The 21,759-nt window shown below is 43.4% G+C and overlaps 1 protein-coding gene across 3 annotated transcripts in view; it reads left to right on the top strand.

The window, feature by feature from the left end:
• Window positions 1–20,325, top strand: part of frya (furry homolog a (Drosophila)) — a 69,469-nt gene extending 49,144 nt beyond the window's left edge. For 2 of the 3 annotated variants that reach the window (XM_054742469.2, XM_015951031.3), the window contains exons 43-62: window positions 1,483–1,577; window positions 1,655–2,232; window positions 2,309–2,406; window positions 2,485–2,655; window positions 2,737–2,877; window positions 3,148–3,327; window positions 3,997–4,161; window positions 8,248–8,322; window positions 8,417–8,587; window positions 11,366–11,566; window positions 11,950–12,093; window positions 13,182–13,321; window positions 13,390–13,597; window positions 17,028–17,177; window positions 17,257–17,355; window positions 17,435–17,512; window positions 18,044–18,061; window positions 18,194–18,304; window positions 18,404–18,609; window positions 19,852–20,325. In XM_054742469.2, the coding sequence (XP_054598444.1) occupies window positions 1,483–1,577; window positions 1,655–2,232; window positions 2,309–2,406; window positions 2,485–2,655; window positions 2,737–2,877; window positions 3,148–3,327; window positions 3,997–4,161; window positions 8,248–8,322; window positions 8,417–8,587; window positions 11,366–11,566; window positions 11,950–12,093; window positions 13,182–13,321; window positions 13,390–13,597; window positions 17,028–17,177; window positions 17,257–17,355; window positions 17,435–17,512; window positions 18,044–18,061; window positions 18,194–18,304; window positions 18,404–18,609; window positions 19,852–20,110 (3,288 nt within the window). In that variant the 3' untranslated portion in view covers window positions 20,111–20,325. The remainder of the gene's footprint in view (window positions 1–1,482; window positions 1,578–1,654; window positions 2,233–2,308; window positions 2,407–2,484; window positions 2,656–2,736; window positions 2,878–3,147; window positions 3,328–3,996; window positions 4,162–8,247; window positions 8,323–8,416; window positions 8,588–11,365; window positions 11,567–11,949; window positions 12,094–13,181; window positions 13,322–13,389; window positions 13,598–17,027; window positions 17,178–17,256; window positions 17,356–17,434; window positions 17,513–18,043; window positions 18,062–18,193; window positions 18,305–18,403; window positions 18,610–19,851) is intronic. The other variant, XM_015951036.3, reaches the window with a different exon arrangement.
• The last annotated feature ends 1,434 nt before the right edge of the window (window positions 20,326–21,759 follow it).

The following is a 21,759-nucleotide window of genomic DNA, read 5'->3' as shown; positions in this document are numbered from 1 at the left end:
TGCATGTTTTCTCCGTCTTCCAGAAAAACTGTTTCCTAGATTTCCTTCTTTCTAACTAATCAGCCAAAGGGATCTACCGAACACTTAATATGCGCTGCGCTCCAGCAGCAATGAGTTGAAATCACCGGGGCACAGATTATGAACTCAGCTGAAAAGTACATGAAGTACCAGAGAATATGGGCTGATATAAACGATCGCAAACGAATGACTTTGTTTTGGTGGAGCGATTTTGTGAAAATAACAGCGGCCGCGCGCAGGACACAGCTGGAGTGTTTGAGCCATCGCCGCTGCGTCCTCTCTGCTCATAGAATGCCCACAAAGCTGAGTCCATGAATGACGTCATATATGTGGATGCTGGATCTTTTTTCAGGCTTCCCGCAATTAGAATGTTTAGGAAACCCACATCTTGATTCTGGGTTTAAAAATGCGTTGTAATTACCGCGTTACTGACAATTGTACCGAGTAAATATTACCATTTTCTTTACCTGTAATGCCTTACATTACCACATTACAGCAAAAAGCAATGCATTACAGTAATTAATTACTTTTGTACCGCGTTACTCCCAACACTGGTACTTGTGTTGGGTGTGTGTGATAAAGATGCGTTTATAAAGCATTCTGGTGTTTTGAATGTTGTCTGTGTTAAGTACTTTGTGATTCTATATCTGTGATAAGATCAATAACATTTACTCACTACTTACTTACTTTTTATGCCACCAGCTGGCATATGTATAGACCCAAATGAAATTATTGTCAACTAGTAGTTTCTATTTGCAGAAACATGCAGGAAAATAAGTGTTATTGGGCAGCTCTGGGATGTTGAAGCAACAGTTTCCCACTCCTCCTACTGGTAGAAAGCAGAATTACAATTGTTGTACCAAACCCTGCTGCAGCCTGCTCTAACCAGCGCTAACAACAAGCTATAATGCTAACATGAGGCAACTGATACTACAGCCACGAAGTAAAAAAATCCACACTGTTGGAAAAACAATGTTACAGCAACAAAGCCAGGTCTCCATCAGTCTGTGATTTAGTAGCCTCCTTTAGCTCCAGCTAGCATAGGTCATGCTGATGTTCACCCTGGTTTTAGCGGTTTGCTTCACACCACTGAAGACATTCCTCTCTCGCTTTTACTTCCAGGCTCCTTCACGATGCCAACTGAAAAAGCTAGATCTTTCTTTTACTTCTTCTTGTGCTTCTCATTGATGATCGGTGAACTGAAAATGCTAATTTTATTTTAGCTTCTGGAACAGTAGGCAGCTGTTGCCGTAAAGCAGCTGGATGCCTCCCACTAGTGTTCCAGGGTGCTGTCCATGTGGAGTTGGTTAGGTTCATGGCTCAAGGGCTGCTGAAACAACATGAACATCAGTAGCAGATGTGTTTTTAATAGAAAATTTGCTCTAGTGATGCTTAAAAGTTAAGAATAAGTTTTAAACCAAGTGAGTTTTTCTCCTTATTAAGAGCCGTGCCTTTTCGTCTCAGGGCTACGTGATGGAAGTGTTACTGACGCTGGAGTCTGTGGTGGATAACTTGGCTGAATGCCTGAAGAACAGTGATCTCATGGTCCTTTTGACCAGGTTTGTATATTGTTTAAAAGTCGTCCTTTTTTTCCCCAAAGTTAAAACACGCTTTAAATTAGTTTGTTATATTTCAGAGCTTCATCTCCAGATTTCCTCACCAGTTTCAAGCAGCAGTCCAACAGGAAGAGCACCAGGCAGCTAAATCTAGGAAGAGACGAGAAGAGTCGGCATCACAGGAGCTCTTCGGTCCCCAAAAAATTTGGAGAAGCCGACAGGTGTTCGGATCCACCGCGCAGTGCCACCCTGAACCGTATCCAAGCCTGTGAACAGCAGGCCTTGTTAGCCAAGATGAGCAGTTCCTCTTCATCTAAAGACGTCACCGACCCGATGAGCATAAACCACCCCAGCAACCTGCTGGCCACCATTTTCTGGGTGGCCGTGTCGCTGATGGAGTCGGACTTCGAGTTTGAGTACCAGATGTCTCTAAGGCTGCTGAACAAGCTGCTAGCTAACGTCTCTCTGGACAAGCCGGAGAACAGAGAGAGGCTGGAGAAGCTGCAGAGTCAGCTGAAATGGACCAGCTTCTCCGGGCTCCAGCAGCTGCTACTGAAGGGCTTCACCTCCACCTCCACCACGGAGATCACGCTGCAGCTCTTCTGCCAGCTCACACCCGTGTCACGAGTGCCTGTAGTGGACACGTCACAAGCCATAGGCACGAAGCTGTTCCTTTTTCATTGTCATTATTTCTCTCAAATGCAAATGTATTGAAGTATTTTGTTGGGTTTCAGGTTTTCCTTTGAATGTTCTCTGCCTGCTTCCACATCTTGTGCAGAACTTCGATGCACCCACTCCGTTTTGCCGAGAGGTTGCAGAAAAAGTAGCTCAGGTCTGGTTTCGTGAACGTTTTGCCTCTCACGCTTTTCACCTGTGCTGTGAATTACACGCCAGTGCATTCTTTTAAAAGGTCTGCCTCGAGGAGAAGAATCCCAAGCTGTCCAACCTCACTCATGTCATGACTCTGTATAAAACACACTCCTACACGCGCGACTGCTTCACCTGGGTCAGCGTGGTGTGTCGGTATCTCCACGAAGCCTTCTCTGACATCACTCTGAGTCTGGTCACTTACATGGCTGAGGTTGGTGCGGTTTCCTGTTTACTTCTGCACAGTCGTGCTGTTGTGGAAGCTCTTGGTAAATTGTTTACATTTTACCAACAGCTGCTGGAGAAGGGCCTCCCGAGCATGCAGCAGACACTCTTACAAATCATCTACTGCCTCCTGAGTCACATGGACCTGAGTGGAATTCAAGCCAAACCCTTCAACGTAGAAGTCCTCAAGACTATAGAGAAGTTTGTCCAGGCGAGTTGAAGCGTTGGTATCTTTAAAGTGGGGTTAAGAACCTAAAATGGTCTGTGTGCCCTGCTTCTCCTGCTGTTTGCTCCAAAAGCAGTTTGGTGATTTTCTGACACACCCAGACTATAAACAGCCGGCCTAACACCAGGCCTTTACTGGTACTGCCTCGATCACCTCTGGTTTCACACAAAGTCGCACGTAAACACAGAAAAACATTTGTGCGTGTTTGTTTACTTTTGCCGGCGTGTATGAGTGGTTTATGTCTGTTCGCCGTAGACCGTCCATTGGAGGGAGGCTCTGAACATCCAGAAGCTGGTGGTTTCCCGATCAGCCAGCTTGGTGCAGCCTTCAGCCGCACACAGTCACCTCTCCTATGAGGACATCAGCCGCATGTGGGACCGCTCCTCCAAGGCCCTGCCTGGGAAAACACTAGACTTCCACTTTGACATATCGGAGGTGGGAGTCTCTTTCTGCTTACAGTCCTTATAATATCTCTCCACCCTTTTGAAGGTGTGAAACTTCTATGTCTGGCTCTGCTTCTTTCTTTCTTTTGGTTCTGTATTTTCCAGGGTGTTGTGCTTGTTAAGACTGAGGCTCGTTGGGAAGGAAACATTTCTTCCTCTTCCTCATTAGTTGTAATTATCATCAACTAAACGCCTTTGAGATTAGCTTTAAAGCTCTAAAGGTAAACACGGTTAGCTGAGACGGGGAGTGTGTGTGTGTGTGTGTGTGTGTGTGTGTGTGTGTGTGTGTGTGTGTGTGTGTGTGCGTGCGTGCGTGCGTGCGTGCGTGCGTGCGTGCGTGCGTGTGTGCGTGTGTGTGTGTGTGTGTGTGTCTGGGAACAGAACAGGGCGTTATTTGTAGTTCTTGAATGGCAGGAAATGATGTCAAGTCCTTTCTGCTGTGTTTCTGTAAGTGAGTCGGTGAGTTGCAGTTGAATTTTCATCAGTTAGGTGTTGGCTGTTCACATTTCACTGAACTAAACACTTACATTAGATAAAGACTGTTTCAAAGGGGATGAAAACTACCGACTGCTCTCACATCCTCATCCCGCGCCACAGAACGCAGGTCATGGACAGACAGAACAGCTAAAGACTACACTCTTCTTTGTTTGTTTGCATTTAGACGCCAGTGATTGGTCGCTGTTTTGATGATCTACAATGCTCCTCGGGCCATGACGCAAAAAGCATCACGACAGCGGTGACGCGTAGCACATCCTCCACCTCCTCTGGCTCCACCTCTAACAACGTCCTGGTACCAGTCAGCTGGAAGAGGCCCCAGTCCTCACAGGTTAGAAAAATCTAACTGTTTACATGTTTAATCTTGATTAGTTGTTTACAGCGCTGGTCTGTAGTGTGATGTCATCAAGGAGAGGAGAGGGAGATTTTAACATTTGAATGGCTTTAGCTCCTGCCCCTCTTCCCACTCCCCTACTGGAAAGAGTTGATAGTCATGCCTCGTAGGCTACCACACATGTGCAGGATAAGGAGGAGTCAACAGAAGCCTTTTTTGAAGACACACCATGCTGGCAAATCAGTGTAAAACTGCCGCCATGGTGTGTCTAATGAACGCTCTGTGGCGGCTTGACGATGGAATTTCGCCGCGTGTGTGTTGCCATGCTTGGTAGTAATACTGCTATGCCAGACTTGTGAATGCAGATTACGCCTCGGCGCAGCAGAAGGAGGTGTCCTGATCAGATGGGGAGTCACTTTTGTCAACAGAACCAGCTGAGATGATGAACTGGAGCGATGCCGAGCTCCAGAAGCTTCTCTCCATTAGAGCTGGAGGTCACAGACTGTGGAGGAAAGACACCTTTAAAAGTCATGACCAAGATAGACGGACGTCCTCATCAGCACTGAGACTGCCCCCGTACCCCCTTTATACTGCGATCACGTAAACTTTTGTAAAAAGGGCACGACTGCCGGCTCAGCGTTGCAGCAAATTGACGGCCTTCTGTTCTAAAGAGGCAAGAGAGGAATAAAACAATAGTTGGATGTAGCTACGCTAATCACTTAGCTCCAGTTATGAGCTCTTGTAGATCACAACGCTCCCTCCATCGTTTAAAAACGTCTCCGATGTAAATTCTATTCAGCTGTCGTAAACGTGTCGTGGTGAGTTGTGAACAAGGACTTATAAACTGTTTGAATCTTCTCTGAGAAGTAGAGGGCAGTCGAGGAATTGTAACTTTGGTACTTTGGTACAAACCTCAGGCTTCTTCTTCGTTAGCGTGCTAAACTAACTGTGTCACCCTGACAGTGCACGTCGAGGACTGGGATGCCTTATGTTCTCCTTCTTGGGATACATAAATCTAGTGGTCAACTGTCTAGGATCATGGGTGTTTCTCAATGTCAAGGCTTGCCTTGCGAGGCCAGGCGCCTTGCTTACGAGGACACGGTCCTTCCTTGGTCAAAGAAAACGGTTAAATGGAACAGACTTGCATCCCATGACCGCGGCTTCCACGGCGGTCACGTAACGTCACGTGAGACGGGAGATAACGTTATATTTCATATATATTAGTTTCAATATAAATGTATAACGAGGCTTTTACTTTTTAAATTGTGTATATGTTTATTAAATAAAAAATATAAGCGAGTTACTACCCGCTAGCCACCGAAGCTGCAACTACTAAGCAACTAGATAACTTCTTTGGTGAGTTGAGCCAAAAGAACCGGCTCTCTAAAAAGAGCCGGAATTCCCATCACTAGTATGCTGACCAGACATGTGAAAATATGAACCAGTACTTATCCTTTTAAAGAACGTGTCAAAACTTTGATGCCCAGAAAGCGTTTTTATTTTTCATAGAATAGATTCACACTGCTTGAATTTTTTTCAAAATAAGTGAGAATATGCCCTTGAAAATGTTGGTTTTCTTCTTTTCTTTATGGCAGTTTGTGTGTGTGTGTGTGTGTGTGTGTGTGTGTGTGTGTGTGTGTGTGTGTGTGTGTGTGTGTGTGTGTGTGTGTGTGTGTGTGTGTGTGTGTGTGTGTGTGTGTGTGAACTTTGTTTTGTTTTGTTGAGTTGTAAGAGATCTTTTAGTTCTAAATTCTGGTTTAACACAAGCGATGTTGTACTGTTGTTTTCCCGTGAGAGTTTGTTTGTATGTACACTAATAAAAAAAGAAGGAACCGACTGGAACACGTCTTGGTGGCTCCTGATGACGTATCTCCTAAGCAACCGGGGCGGGGCCAAGACATCAAGGCAAGGTTCCTTGACATTAAGAAACACCCCATGTAAATGATTCATTCTGCTGTAAAGGAGAAGGAGAAGAAGAAGAAGGAGGAGGAGAAGGAGAAGAAGAAGAAGAAGAAGAAGAAGAAGAAGAAGAAGAAGAAGAAGAAGAAGAAGGAGAAGAAGAAGAAGAAGAAGAAGAAGAAGGAGAAGAAGGAGAGGAAGGAGAAGGAGAAGGAGAAGAAGGAGAAGAAGGAGAAGAAGAAGAAGAAGGAGAGGAAGGAGAAGGAGAAGAAGAAGGAGAAGAAGGAGAAGAAGAAGAAGAAGAAGAAGAAGGAGAAGAAGAAGAAGAAGAAGAAGAAGAAGAAGAAGGAGAAGAATGAGAGGAAGGAGAAGGAGAAGAAGAAGGAGAAGAAGGAGAAGAAGAAGAAGAAGGAGGAGGAGAAGGAGAAGAAGAACAAGGAGAGGAAGGAGAAGAAGAAGAAGAAGGAGAAGAAGGAGAAGTGGAAGGAGAAGAAGGAGAGGAAGGAGAAGAAGAGGAAGAAGAAGTAGAAGAAGGAGAAGAAGAAGGAGAGGAAGGACAGGAAGAAGAAGGAGAAGAAGAAGAAGAAGGAGGAGAAGAAGAAGAAGGAGGAGAAGAAGGAGAAGGAGAAGAAGAAGAAGAAGAAGGAGAAGGAGAAGAAGAAGAAGGAGAAGAAGAAGGAGAGGAAGGAGAAGGAGAAGAAGAAGAAGGAGAAGGAGAGGAAGGAGAAGAAGAAGGAGAAGGAGAAGAAGAAGAAGAAGGAGAAGTGGAAGGAGAAGGAGAGGAAGGAGAAGGAGAAGAAGAAGGAGAAGGAGAGGAAGGAGAAGAAGAAGAAGGAGAAGGAGAAGAAGAAGGAGAGGAAGGAGAAGGAGAAGAAGAAGAAGGAGAGGAAGGACAGGAAGGAGAAGGAGAAGAAGAAGAAGAAGGAGAAGAAGAAGAAGAAGGAGGAGAAGAAGGAGAAGGAGAAGAAGAAGAAGAAGAAGGAGAAGAAGAAGAAGGAGAAGAAGAAGGAGAGGAAGGAGAAGGAGAAGAAGAAGGAGAAGTGGAAGGAGAAGGAGAGGAAGGAGAAGGAGAAGAAGAAGGAGAAGGAGAGGAAGGAGAAGAAGAAGAAGGAGAAGGAGAAGAAGAAGAAGAAGAAGGAGAGGAAGGAGAAGGAGAAGAAGAAGAAGGAGAAGAAGAAGGAGAAGAAGGAGAGGAAGGAGAAGGAGAAGAAGAAGGAGAGGAAGAAGAAGGAGAAGAAGAAGGAGAGGAAGGAGAAGGAGAAGAAGAAGAAGGAGAAGGAGAAGAAGAAGGAGAAGGAGAGGAAGGAGAAGAAGAAGAAGGAGAAGGAGAAGAAGAAGGAGAGGAAGGAGAAGGAGAAGAAGAAGGAGAGGAAGGAGAAGGAGAAGAAGAAGAAGGAGAAGAAGAAGGAGAAGAAGAAGGAGAGGAAGGAGAAGGAGAAGAAGAAGAAGGAGAAGGAGAAGAAGGAGAAGAAGAAGGAGAGGAAGGAGAAGGAGAAGAAGAAGAAGGAGAAGAAGAAGGAGAGGAAGGAGAAGGAGAAGGAGAAGGAGAGGAAGGAGAAGAAGAAGAAGGAGAAGGAGAAGAAGGAGAAGAAGAAGGAGAGGAAGGAGAAGGAGAAGAAGAAGAAGGAGAAGGAGAAGGAGAGGAAGGAGAAGAAGAAGAAGGAGAAGGGGAAGGAGAAGGAGACGGAGAAGGAGAAGAAGAAGGAGAAGGAGAAGAAGATCTTTTATATAGTGCCTCTCAAGATAAAAATCTCGAGGCGCATCTCAAAAACTAAAACAAGAAAAATTCAAGTATAAAAAGATTTCTAAATGATTTAAAAATATGTTTTAAAGGAGAAAAGAACAAAAAAGTAAGGAAAGGGAGAGAGATAATTAATAGGAAAGAGGGAAATCAGTGGATCCCAGGAAAGGCGGAATAAGAGCAGAATAAGGAGGACTGGGAGGGACTTAAGGAAAATATAAATTATAAAGATTACCAACTTTAGATCATAGAACGGGGTCAGATCGTCACATTTTTGCAGTTTTAAATTTCTTTAAAAACTTTAAAAGATGCTTCCCAGCTTTAAATAGATGTTGGTGCATCTTTATATGATGTGAAATATAATCAAACATGCATGTCGTGTTTCTGTGCTGGTGTTGATGCCTACAGTTGTATTATCGCATCTCTTTGTTTACCTCCTGCAGAAAAGAACGCGGGAGAAGCTGGTCCATGTCCTGTCTCTGTGTGGACAGGAAGTAGGTCTCACAAAAAATCCTTCGGTAATATAAAAGAGACTTTTGAAATTGACTGTTCTCAGAAACACTTCGTTTTGCACTCAGAAATAATTTCATCTGTTGTAAATTCTCTCTGTAGGTTATTTTCTCCAGTTGTGGAGAACTGGACCTCATGGAGCACCAGCCCAGCCTGGTGTCCTCTGACGATGGGACGCGGGAACTGGAAAACACGGACGATTCCACCTCAGAGCAACAGTTCCGGGTTTTCAGAGACTTCGACTTTCTTGATGTTGAGCTTGAAGACGGCGAGGTGAGTTGTCCTGACTAGGATTTTAATGAGAAGCTCGTAAATCAAAAGCATCAGTGAGTGCGAGTCAGGCCCACAAACTCTGTGTAACGTGGTTTCTGTCTTGTTTTTTCCCAATCTGTGCTATCCAGGAGCTACAGGTAAGTTTAGCGGTGTTTGCACTTGCTACTGTTGTGCAGATAAAGACATCACTGCCTCTCTGATGGCAAAAATACAAAAAGTTCTTGCATGTGCAACTCACACAGCAGATTTATAGCATTTGAATGGAAAATCACATCTTTATTTTCACTTTCATAAACATTACTTCTGTTTCTTTGAATGTTTTGACCATTAAAGATATTTAGACCAAGTTTCCATTCGATTAGATCTCAACTTTTACATTTAATAAACATTTGATCCCACAGTGATACAAGAATATGAATTTTATTGGACAATTTCTCTAAATTCACTGTTTTTCATAAAAAAACTGCTAAAACCAGTTCTTTCATACCTAAACTTAATGGTCATATTGTTCCATTTATACTGTTGCAAGCTCTTAATTTAACAAATGCATTATTTATTTACATTATAGTAACAAGTACCCTTTTGTTTTGTTTTTTGTTTGTTTTTTTTATTTCACAACTATAAAAAAACAAAATTTCCCTTTCTTCTTAAATAAGTCAGCATCACACTCTTGATTTTATTCCGTATTTGAAGAGAAAACAAATTATGATTAAAAAATAGTTATTACTATTATTTAATACACATAACGAAGTGTCAAACTAAACAAAATGCATTAACTAATGACGGAGGGCTCAAACACTTCTACTTTTGACAACATCTAGATTTTTCTGTTAGCTAAAAGAAACAACTGTTTATAACAGGATCTTTGTTAAAAATGAAAACAATTTTGAATAAAATTTGGTTGGGGAATTTCATGTTTAATTTTTTCTGAGCTGCAGAGTTTTGCAAAAAAACCTCCTCAGATTCATTGGCGGGGTGTTGACCCCCTGAAGTGCCCCTGTCCTGTCACTCGTCTGTCTTTTGCTCAATGATCAGATTATGGGTGGGTGCGATTCCAAGTCCAAACACTACTGTCGCTAATGAGTCCATCCAGTCTGGAATCTTGTGTAAGGATCATCGACATATATATTGGACAATGCGTGTCCGTAGACTCCAATAATAAGATTTTAAGCCAAATCGGGAGGTGGCCACCACCGCCATTTTGACCGTGTCACAGGTTCCGTCAAGCCCAGACAATTCCATTAAAGGGAAAACAGGTGGAGTTGAGGGTGGGGCTGTAAGGTTGGGATCAAATGACGACACCCGTCGAATTGAAGCGATGTAGCTACAAGCTAACCCAAAGCTAACGTGGAGGTGGGAGGTAAGCTAACGGAGGTAGCTACCTAGCTACAACCGGAGTTTAGTGTGCGCAACACCGGAGCTTCTGAGTCAGAGATACGCCGGGCTGACGGCTGGGTAAAACCGGGTGGAACACAGAGGTCTCCCGAGAGCTCCACAAGCCGGCAGTCGCACACCAGACAAGCGCCGCCGCGATCTGAGATGCGCCGAGTTGCGCTGAGGGGAGGGGACCATACCGAAAGTCGGAACCCAGCTCCACCAACATGTTATATTTCAACCCATTTTCAAAAATGCAGTGTAATGTTAAATGCGCTGGGTTTTACCCTATTACATTTAAATTTCATGGTTAAACAGTACATGTTAAAATCCAAGCTCAGCTAGTGCAAGAGCGGCAGTGACCTAAAATACATAAATATAATTTTACTTACCGAGAAAAATGAAGTGGAGACTCCTTGGATGCTCTATTAGTGCAATTAATACCACAGCAAGTCATTTTGTCCAACAATTGCACAAATAATATCCAAAAAGAACGCACAAACGGCACAACTAATGGTCTAAGTTGAGAGACTGAAAATGGCGGAACAGTTGTCAGTCGAGACCGAGGCTCAGGCTGAGGCCTTTCTTCGGAGCTAGCTCTGCGGTCACATGGGTCTGAAGCTCATTAATTATACAGAATTTTAGGCTTTTAATACACTTAAACAGAAGAGTGAGAGAAAAAATTCACCCCCCTCAGAGTTGTCATGAGTGTAAACTAGATCATTTAAACCTAAAACATGTTTTGGTACCAGGCTGTAAACATGTTTATTTCTGCTGTGAAATTGGTATTTTTAACATGGGAGTCAATGAGGATTTGCTCGCTTCTGACACCAGCCCCTAGTGGATGAGGGTGGAACTGCAATTTATGTCACTTCTGTGTTGGCTTCATTTTCATACCAGTTTTATGGGGGCATGGTAAGGATGTTGGACTGATATTTGGCCCCATACTCAGAAAAATCCTAGATCCGCCACTGCTCAGATTGCAAAGTTCAAACATCTTTCATCACAGGAATTCTCCATCGTTTTAATTTCCAAATCAAACTACAAGTTTATGGTCTGACACAACATGAGAGAGAGTTTTTTTTTTTTACGTTTGTTTCTTGTTTTTCCTCATTTGTAGGTTTGAACAGCCTCAGGAAGTCTTTCCCAACTTTGACCCTTTGGTTTGGATCTTTGCAGGAATGAGGATGTTAGCCAACATTTTTAGTTTGAACAAGTTTCTCTGCTTTTCAAACAAAAGTCTCAGGCTTGGAGGATCTTAGCCTCCTACATCTAAAGTCTGATGAATTCTTAACTCAGTGTTGCGTCTCATGATCTTGGTGCTGCATGGTTGTGCTGAAACATCAGATCTAGCTGTTGCCTCCATCTTTGAGCTCTTTAACACGAAGCCTTTCGCTTCTACAGGGAGAGACTATGGACAACTTTAACTGGGGTGTGCGCCGACACTCTGTGGACAGTTTGGACCAAAGTGACCTGCAGCCTCTGGAGGGCAGCCAGCTGTCCAGCAGCATGACGAGTCTCAGCAAGATTACCCGCGAAGACTCAGACGAGTTGTCTGAGGAGGATTCCCTCACCGTCAGCCAGATACTCTCCCACTCCCAGCTCGTGAGCTCACTCCTTCATGTTCCAGTGACTTCTAGTCTTAAGGAGATCTTTTGAAAGCTGTGTGTTGTTGTTTTTTTCCAACCTATAATCTTTGTTTTGATTATAACACAATTTTTTAGCTTGTAATAATGATGTTTGGCCTAAATCTGTAGATGTTTTAAATCTTTGTTACGTTTATTTCCCTTTCCTCTGATGACTAAAGTAGTCCTCAGACGGTTTTAGCGAAGGTTTACAGAAGCCGTGGAGACAGATGGACGTCCATATGTCCACACAGTTGTCATTCCGCTGCTGTTCTGTCTCTGGCATGCCAGCAGTTCTGGCTCCGACGGCACTGGCAGGAATGTTGAGGATAGATTTTTACGATCATTCTTGTCTCGTTTCAGAGCATCAGCCTTTCTCCAACAGCAGAGATCGGCAGCATGGACGCCTCCTCTGCCCTTTTTGATAGAACTTCAGCAGACTCCACCCCTCTGAGCACCAGTAATCCCAGTTTCGAGGCCCAGGTGTCAGAGGACTCGCAGCAGCAGGTGAAAAAGGGCTTTAGAGTGTCTGAGATTCTGGGAACTCCTCATTCCTATCGCCATTCCATACTGGTATCCTATATTAACATTGCTAAATAGGAGCCAATCTGCTGCATCTTGCCTTTGTGTTGTATCTTGACTGTTAACTGTGCTGTAGATTTAGTTTATGTTACTTATTATTTGCATGACCACATCTACATTTCTTGTCTCTAGAGCATGGACGTAATTTTCACTTTAGAAGTGGGGGGGGGGGGGGCACGGGGGGGGGGGGGGGTATCTTTACGGTATGCTCTAATGGGAAACAGGCTTCAACACAAACGGTTGTTTTCCACTTGGTCCTAGAGCTCAACCAGTGTCAATTTAATATAGTGTAACATTGTTTTAGGATGGTAAAAAGTGCAGGGGTCAAACTTGACTTTGGAAAAAGTGGGGGGGACATGTACCCCCTGTCCCCCCCCAAATTACGTCCATGCTCTAGAGGAACGTGAGCTGATTTTTTTTTTTTTTTATTTATTTATTTTTTTTTTTGTGCATGCTAAAGGCGACTGTACTAAAACCTGGAGACGATCCGATTTTTTCAGGGCTCTGGGTTAGTTTACGCTTCTCTTTAGCTTGTGGCAGAGACTCTCTTGGGAGTGTTACGAGGGTCTTGGCCTGCACTAAAAAAATCCCAACACATTCATGTTTGTCTGTTGAAGGCAATGTGTATACCTGTCGCTTCTGTGTGGCTGGCTCAGAGCAGCAACTAAATACTCGGCATGCAGGTGATCAGGAAGGGTTTACACATTGCCTGTCTGAAAGCACAAAGGTGCGCAAAGCCAGGATGCTAGCTGAAGTTACATTCATCTAAAAATCAATTGAATCGGCACAATTTGCACACACTGAACTGACCAAACCAATGAAAACATCAAAAGGAGTCTCCGTAGCGGCCCAGTAAAAGGTTAGTGCCTTAGCCTAATCCACACAGTCATCAGTTTATTTATTTAAGACAACTGAGCGCATTATAGATCATGTCATGCATGCTGGCTCAGTTATTAAGATTTTTATTCATTTCACATTTCACTAAAGTCCTTCGTGTTCCTGTTTTTGTTCAGAATGAGTCATCAAAAGAAGATGAAGACATCAGTGTCCCCGAGGTGGACATCCCTCTCTCCATCAGTGAACTACTTGACTGTCAGTGTGAGGACAGTTTGACAGTGGACCCAGCTTACAGTGATGACAGCTGCGTACCCAGGTACCCGGTTTCAGTCCAGTCAACCCACGCAGATAAAATGTTTTTATTAAGTCTTTGTTGTTGTTCAGTCTTGCTGAAGAGAGCAGAGAGGACATGCTGGAGTCTCGCTCCTCGCCTCCACCGTCTCCCTTCTTCTCTGCCATCCTGGCAGCTTTCCAACCGGCGGCGTGCGATGACGCGGAGGAGGCCTGGCGGACTCACGTCAACCAGCTGGTGTCAGACTCAGACGGGTCCTGTGCAGTCTACACGTTTCAAGTCTTCTCGTCCCTTTTTCAGGTCTGTACCGTGTCGTTGGTTTGAAAAGAAGCTGTGGCAAGGGCAAACGGTGCCCAGCGCACAGAAAGTCCAACCTGCAGACAGAAGAATAAGGGGAGAAGTGCTACAGATGCAGTTGCACTAACACGGACTAGAAAATGTGAAGTTATTTATTTGGTTTTAAAATGTCTCATCATTAATAAATAGATTAAAAAGCTGGAAAAACTACAAATAATTATCTAATATGACCATGATTAGTGTCGTTTTAATACAGCAATTCGGAGCTTTCCTCCTTTTCAGGAATTGTGTCTGTTTTATTTTTGTTAGAAGTCTGTAAAAGTGACAATCTTACACTCCAACATGATATAATGTGTTGACAAGGGTCGGTATCCAGCACGTGTTGGTTTTAACCCTGCTTCAACACACCTGATTTCAATTAGTAGGTGATTAACAGGCTTCTGCAGAGCCTGATGAGCTGCTGCACAGGTGATTCAACCACTGAATCAAGTGTGTTGGAGCAGAGAAACCACTAAAACATGCCAGACACCAGCCCTCAGGGCCCAGAATTGAATAGCTGTGGTGTAGACAATACGTCGGTTATCTTTGCTAAGCCCTCCTCCGTCCCGTAGAGCCCCATGCAGCGCTGCTCAGCATTAGCCACTAGACAGCCGCCTATGTACAGATGTCAATCACACAGCGTGCACGGCTATTTGGAATTATCTAGATTGATGCAGTTTGCAACGTTTTCTCACAGACAAGTCTTTAAATTTGAATAAACACACGAATAAACAGCATAACATGACAATAACAAAGAATAAACAATTGTAAAACAACTTGTTTGAGTTCACCTGGCTAGATGGGCTCGTTCACAAGCGAGAGGCGTTGCTTTTGGCTGTAATCATGGAGGTAGGGAGAGGGGCTTGAGGTTCAGTACAGTTTTCACCTCTAAATGGTGCCCTGTCAGAAAAAACTCCAGCTTTATGTTTTAATCAATCAAACAAACTTTATTTGTAGGGTTGGGTTACGGTTTCCCCATATAACCCATAGTCTAGGGATGAGCGATTACACCACTATCTGTATCTGTTCAACCATCTAAATTATCTGCATCTGTATCTGTACTCGGAGTGGGCGTGGCCTAACCCGGAAGTGGGTGTAATTTAACTGGAAGTGGGTGTGGTCTGATCAGAAGTTGCTATGTGTATTGTTTATTTGAAAACTATTTACAGAGCAGCCTCAGAGTTGAGATTAAATGTTTTTGATCACAATAGTAAAGAAACTATTACAGAACAGCATTGCAATCTACTGTCATCTCCCGCCTCGACTACTGCAATGCTCTTCTAACTGGTCTTCCAGCCTGTACTGTGAAACCTCTTCAAATGGTCCAGAACGCAGCGGCGCGTCTGGTCTTCAATCAGCCAAAAAGAGCACACGTCACCCCTCTGTTCATTGAGCTCCACTGGCTACCGCTAGCAGCACGCATCAAATTCAAATTGCTAACACTAGCATACAAAGTCCGAGACGGTACGGCTCCCATCTGCCTGAATCCTCTTGCAAAGGCTTACGTCTCGGCCCGGCCGCTCCGGTCATCACAGGATCGTCGGCTAGCAGTGCCTACACCACGCTCAGGACAATCCAGACTCTTCTCATGAATCATTCCACAAATGTGGAATGACCTTCCTAACACTACCAGAACTGCGGCTTCCTTTTCTATTTTCAAGAAACTCCTTAAGACCCTGCTCTTCAGAGAGCATCTTCTTAACTAGCACCCTCCCTGCACCCGTCCCCCCCCCCTCTCTACTGTCCACTCCTTGTTCCCTCCTCTCCATGACTGATGTCAATTTGTTGTTGTTACTATTGTTGTTAGCCTCAAGGGCAAAATGCCGATTATCACTTGTAAGTCGCTTTGGACAAAAGCGTCTGCTAAATACATAAACATAAACATAAGAACAAGTTTTTCAATAAAATCAGAGCATTAATGCATGAATTAAGAGAGAGAGAGAGAAGAAAAGATCTTTTCTATAGCGCCTCTCAAGATAAAAATCACGGGGCGCTTCACAAAAACAAAATGATGAATGATAAATGACCCGCATTTGTATAGCGCCTGTCAGTGTAAGGACTCCAAAGCGCTTCACACTACAGTGTATCATTCATCCATTCACACACACGCATTCACACGCTGGTGGGGATGAGCTACGATGTAGCCACAGCTGCCCTGGGGCGCACTGACAGAGGCGAGGCTGCCGAGCACAGGCGCCACCGGTCCCTCCGATCACCACCAGCATGCAGGCAAGGTGGCTTAAGTGTCTTGCCCAAGGACACAACAGCAGAATTCTCTGTCCGGAGCCGGGATCGAACCTGCAACCTTCCGATTACTGGACAACCCACTTAACCTGTTGAGCTACTGCTGCCCCAGCAAACATGTAAAATAGAAAAAATGATTAAAATATATTTAAAATGAGCAAAAAATAGACAATTGTGATTAAAAAATGTTAAGAAAAAGAGAGAGTGAATAGGAAAGAGGGAGTGGATCCTGAGGAAGAGGAGAGAGAGAGAGGAAAAAAAAACGACTGGAGCGGAGGCAGTGACTGACGCAGCACGAGCCATTTTCAGCTGTCGTCAGATGCTTCACGTACGTTACGTGTGCGTGCGTGCATGCGTGCGTGCGTGTGTGTGTGTGTGTGTGTGTGTGTGGATGGACCGGACGCGGACTGAGCTGTGAGCTCCCGGCTGCAGAGTTTTGTGTGTAGGGAGGGGCGGGCGCTCTATTTGACTGGCCAATCACAGAGCGTGAAGACAGTCAGTTACCCAATGAGGATTTTTCTTCAGCACGATTACAGATATTTACGAGTTTTACTCGTTTCATGCTCGTACTCGTCAAAAATGCTTTATCCGTACCGGTATCCGGCTCATCCCGACCATATTCCCTTCCTTCCCCACAAATATAAAAACAATTGTTACAGTGACACCCCGATCCCACAACTCATTTGCAGGTACACACACACACACACACACACACACACACACACACAAAACCTAAAACGCATTCTTTAACGTTCAATCTCGCCACTAAGTTAATGTCACTTCAGCGTCTCTAAATCGTCAGGTGGTCACTCACATGAAATTAGTTCTAGAATTTAGATATCAGTTGAATTCTTTGATTCCTAAAGTTTTCATTCAAATCGTCAAAGACACTTAAATACCTTAAAAAACACGTTTCCAAGTCTTCCCTAAGTCCGAACAGCAGATTTCCGGCTCATGTTGATTAATTAAGCCAAAGGGTTAACAGGATTAGTTATCTGAGGTCTGCCAAGAGCTAATGGGACGTTCCTTGGATGTCATTAGTGTTATTATCCACCAAGATTCATTCATGGCAACGTCTGAAATAAATCAAGATCATGAAGAATGCGAACATTTTAGTTGAAAGTTAGTCTGCGTGTTCTTTGGTTTGCAGATAATCCAGACTAAATTTTGCTCCTTGAACTGTGATGCTGTGAGCTATCTGGGCGATGGCTTGAGAGGATTAGGGCTGAAGTTTCTGAGGTCGTCTGAGATGCTGTCGTCCTGCTCCGAGTGTCCGACTCTGTTTATTGATGCTGACACTGTAAGGAACATTCTTTACCCGGCATGTCAGCGGTCGTCGGAGGAAGTGAAGCAACAAATCTCACTGTTTGTTTCTGCAGATCGTGTCTTGCGGCCTCCTGGAAAAAATTAAATTCAGCGTTTTGGAGCTTCAAGAGTACCTGGACACCTATAACAACAGGAAGGAGGCAGCTCTCACTGTAAAATACATACTGTTCATGTGAGTGTGTGTTAATATTTACTTGGTTTGGGATTAAGTTGTGTTTGTTATTCACACAGTGGTTGAACAGCTGTGAGGCCACCTTCCCTCCTGGAGGCTCGGTGATCACATGCCAGCCGATGGAGGACGAGGAAAAGGTAAAACGTGATTTTATTGTTTATTTATTAAATAACGGGCATGCATTTGTCCAGGATCGTTTAAAAATAGCTTGTTCTTATGCTGACCTGATGCATTCAGCCCGTTGTGCAAAAAACGTACAAATTGCTTTTTACCAGAATAACGGAAAACCGGGTCTTTCATGCTTTCACTTTCTGCCTTACGATTTCTGTAAGCTACTGTAGATCTGTGAGTTTTACAGCTTTTTTCTCTCAGTTTCCGTCAAACTTAAATTGGTGCATGTCACAATTATTACCTCCTAGTCTGTGTGCACCTCTTTTCTTTCATGTGAATGACTTCAACTCTGCAAGGCAACAGAAACAAAAATGAATGAACAGGAAAAACGTTTGTTCTTTGTGGTCTTTTTTACTCGTTTAACCATCATTATGTTTTCTTAAACACCGCATGTGGAAAAAAACTTTTCACCCTTTTCTGAATGGAAACCATTAACTTGCTGCATGCCTTTAATTTTCTTCTTTCTTAACCCCTTTTCTGCCATGTTGGCTTGGTAGCAAATGGAATATCTGGCTGTAAGTTTGATGTGGCTTCTTTCTTTCCTCCTCCTAAAAACCAATGTTGCATTCATCCTAGTTTTAAATAGATTATTGAGTGAATTTTAGCACAATTTAGAGAGTAATCAAAAACATTTCCTTTGCTTCTAGCAACTGGAGCTCTGTCGCAGACTCTACAAACTCCACTTTCAGTTGCTGCTGCTCTTCCAGTCCTACTGTAAGCTGATCGAACAGGTCCACACGATCAGCTCTTTTCCCGAGGTGAGTCAGTCTTATTTAATCTGCTTTTATTTTGAAAGCTGCTACTCGCTGATCCCTTTATGTCCATTTTTATTCACCTAAATGCATCTCTGCTTTTAGCTTACAATTATGTCAGGAGAACTAAACGAACTGAGGAGCAGCCTGAGAGTAGCGGCGGCCTTGGTGACGAATGATGACCCTTCTGCCTGTGAGGGCTCCCGTTCTGAGACCATCATGAGCTCCTCTGAGGCTGCAGTTCAGGCCATCCTGGAGGCTTTAAGGAACAATGAGTACCTGGCAGCCATTCACTACATTCGTGAATGCAGGTGCGAAACAGAAGTCCTTCTTTTAAAATTTGCCCCTGTCAGTGCGCCCCAGGGCAGCTGTGGCTATAATGTAGCTCATCACCACCAGTGTGTGAATGGATGAATGATACACTGTAGTGTAAAGCGCTTTGGAGTCCTTTGACTCTAAGCTGAGCTATACAAGTGTCTCAAGTTACTGCTAATGCTAGCCAAAGCTACTGATTATGCTAGCCCAAGCTACAGCTAATGCTAGCTCAAGCTGCTGATAATGCTAGCCTGAGCTACTGCTAAAGTTTGTCCAAGCTACTGCTAATACTAGCCCAAGATACTACTAATGATAGCTTGAGCTACTGCTAACGCTAGTCCAAGTTATGCTAATGCTAAACAAAGCTACTGAAAATGTTAGCCCAAGCTACTGCTAATGCTAGCCTGATTTACTGCTAACATTAGCCCAAGCTACAACTAATGCTAGCCCAAGCTACTGATAATGCTAGCTCAAGCTGCTGACAATGCTAGCCTGAGCTACTGCTAAAGTTTGTCCAAGCTACTGCTACTGCTAGCCCAAGACACTACCAATGCTAGCTTGAGCTACTGCTAATGCTAGTCCAAGTTACTGCTAATGCTAGCCCAAGCTACTCCTAATGCTAACCTGATTTACTGCTAACATTAGCCCAAGCAACTGATAATGCTAGCTCAAGCTGCTGCTGATAATGCTAGCCTGACCTACTGCTAAAGTTTGCCCAAGCTACTGCTAATGCTAGCCCAAGATACTACTAATGCTAACTTGAGCTACTGCTAATGCTAGTCCAAGTTACTGCTAACGCTACCCTGAGCTACTGCTTCTGCTAGCCCAAGCTACTGCTAATGCTATCCTGTGCCACTGCTAACTTCCTTTAGGAGCACATATGGAATGTTCCAGAATGAACTGGAAATATCCAGATATCGAATGAATGCTAAATAGATCCAAAGCTTTCATGTTGTTATCTGGATACTTTACAGTAGTCTGCAGCTTCAGGCAGTGTCATAGAATCATTAAGGTAAACCAGCCAATCAGCGCACAGCTTATTTAATATTCATGTCCAGGCCAATGGAGTGAGGGGTGGGGTGTTAAACAAATCTTTCCATTGTAGGGCTTTATTATGGTGTCGTGTTTGGCTCAAAAAAACGTTTCCAATTGTGAAAGTAAAAAAGTTGTTCTAGAGCCTCTTTAAATATTTAGCCGATGTGTTTATCTGTTTCTACTATCTTTATTTTTTTGGGCAGAACAATATGGCCAAAAGACATCTTTGGCAGCCCCTTGGAGGACGAGATTCAAACGTTGCTGAACATTTACTTCAGACATCAAACGCTGGGTCAAACGGGAACGTTTGCTTTGGTGGGCTCAAAGCAGGACCTGACAGAAATTTCTGTCAAGCTGATGGAACTGAACGGAGAGACCCGGGAGATGATCCGACGGGCGCAGGGTTACAAAACAGTTACAGCCTTTCTCCCTGACGCAAAGGTTTCAGGCTCAACTCTCTGATGGCGCTCTAGCTTCCCGTCACACTTGGAACTTTACTTCCTGTTTGAGGCAGCTGCTGTCCTTTCAGTTAACGAAAACTCGTCCGTCACAGAACATCTGAACGTCAGATCTTTTTAGAGTTCATTTAGCTGTTGTATCAAAGCTAACCTCTTCTTGCACTAATAAAGTAAACCCACAAAAGTTTCCCCTTTTACAAAAGTCTGTACCAAAGCTAAGTAGATCTCTAAGTTGTTTTGTTTTATTTGTCAAGGGAAAATGTGCAATCTGTACCCAAATGGAAGACGTTTGTCTGTCTCCTGAAAGAATGTATTTATGTGTCAGCATTGGAAACACTGTTAGCAGAGGAAAAACGAGGTGTCATCATTTGGTTGTAGTCGTGTGTATTTGCAGGTCTTATTCTGTGCATGAGTGTGTGAGTGAATTGGCTGTTAGATTTGTACGAGTGGTTCATCTTTCACTTACTAGTACTACTGTAAAGTCAAACCTACATGCTACCTTCTGGGTCCCGTCTAACTTAAAACATCTCACTGTATCGTTTAGGTAGCTTTTTGCATATAAATATTTATATTCTAAGCAAATAAAACTATTTTTCTCTGAGTGGATTTATAAAAATATGGATCTGGATCTATATGAATATCTGTTTCTAACAAGCTTGCAAATTAAATGTACTATAAAATAGATGGAAATGTCTATGAACAAATATAGATTATTTTAACAGATCTGCTGTAAATAGTGAATCGAAGGCTTTGCTCACACTCATAAGATCGTATTTTTGTGAAGTTAAATTTTATGTTGCATCCAGAATTTGTATTTACGTACTTCCACACGCGCCGTTGTACCTTCAGGCCTTGTACATACTTCAGTGTACTGTTTTTAGGTGTAATACTAAAACCTACATTGGGTGACTGAAGGTTTGTCTTGTCATTTGCATCAATAAAAATAATTCTGTTCCACATAAACGTTATTGAAGTTTGCTGCCAAAAGCAGCGGCATGAGCCGAAAGATGATAAATATTTGAAGAAGCCTTTTCCACGGACTTATAACTGTTGTATATCATTTTCACGTACTTGATGTTCTTGTGCAGTACACCAGCCTGATAAAAACAGTTAAATGAGCAGTGTGTGTGCGTGTGTGTTCGTGCGTGCGTGTAGGTTGCCAAGTGTCTTGCTACCCTCTACTGGCAGTAAAGAGTATTACACCTCCACAAGGCTGCAAGGATTGGACAAACATCAGTTAAAGACAGATTGTAATGAGGTGCAAACTGCCACTACTGAATGTTTCTTGTAGCTTAGCTTTTAACTGATTACTATCACTTTTTAAATAAATTAATTAATTAGGTTATTTATCTATTTATTTATTTTATGTATTCTTTCTTTATACGTGCTATTTTTAAACAGAGTTGTTGCTTTTACCACAGATTCATGATCAACATTATTTTAGTATCTATTTAACTTTTCATATTACAATTCTCATTTTAGCTCTTATTATTTTATATTTTAACCTTAATTCAACCTTTTTCCAGTGTTTCCTCTGCGGGAGCCCTCTGCCACGGGGGCGGTGGCCGGCTGTGGCGGCCTGGGTGCTTTCCGGGTGTGCCTGGGTGGAGATAGGGGGTCTCCGCCCTCCCTGCCCTGGGCGCCCTGTGTCGG

Source organism: Nothobranchius furzeri, chromosome 13 (genome assembly GCF_043380555.1).
Source record: "Nothobranchius furzeri strain GRZ-AD chromosome 13, NfurGRZ-RIMD1, whole genome shotgun sequence".
Taxonomy (NCBI): domain Eukaryota; kingdom Metazoa; phylum Chordata; class Actinopteri; order Cyprinodontiformes; family Nothobranchiidae; genus Nothobranchius; species Nothobranchius furzeri.
Note: the sequence above shows the minus strand (reverse complement) of the source record. Positions and strands in the feature narration are given on the sequence as shown.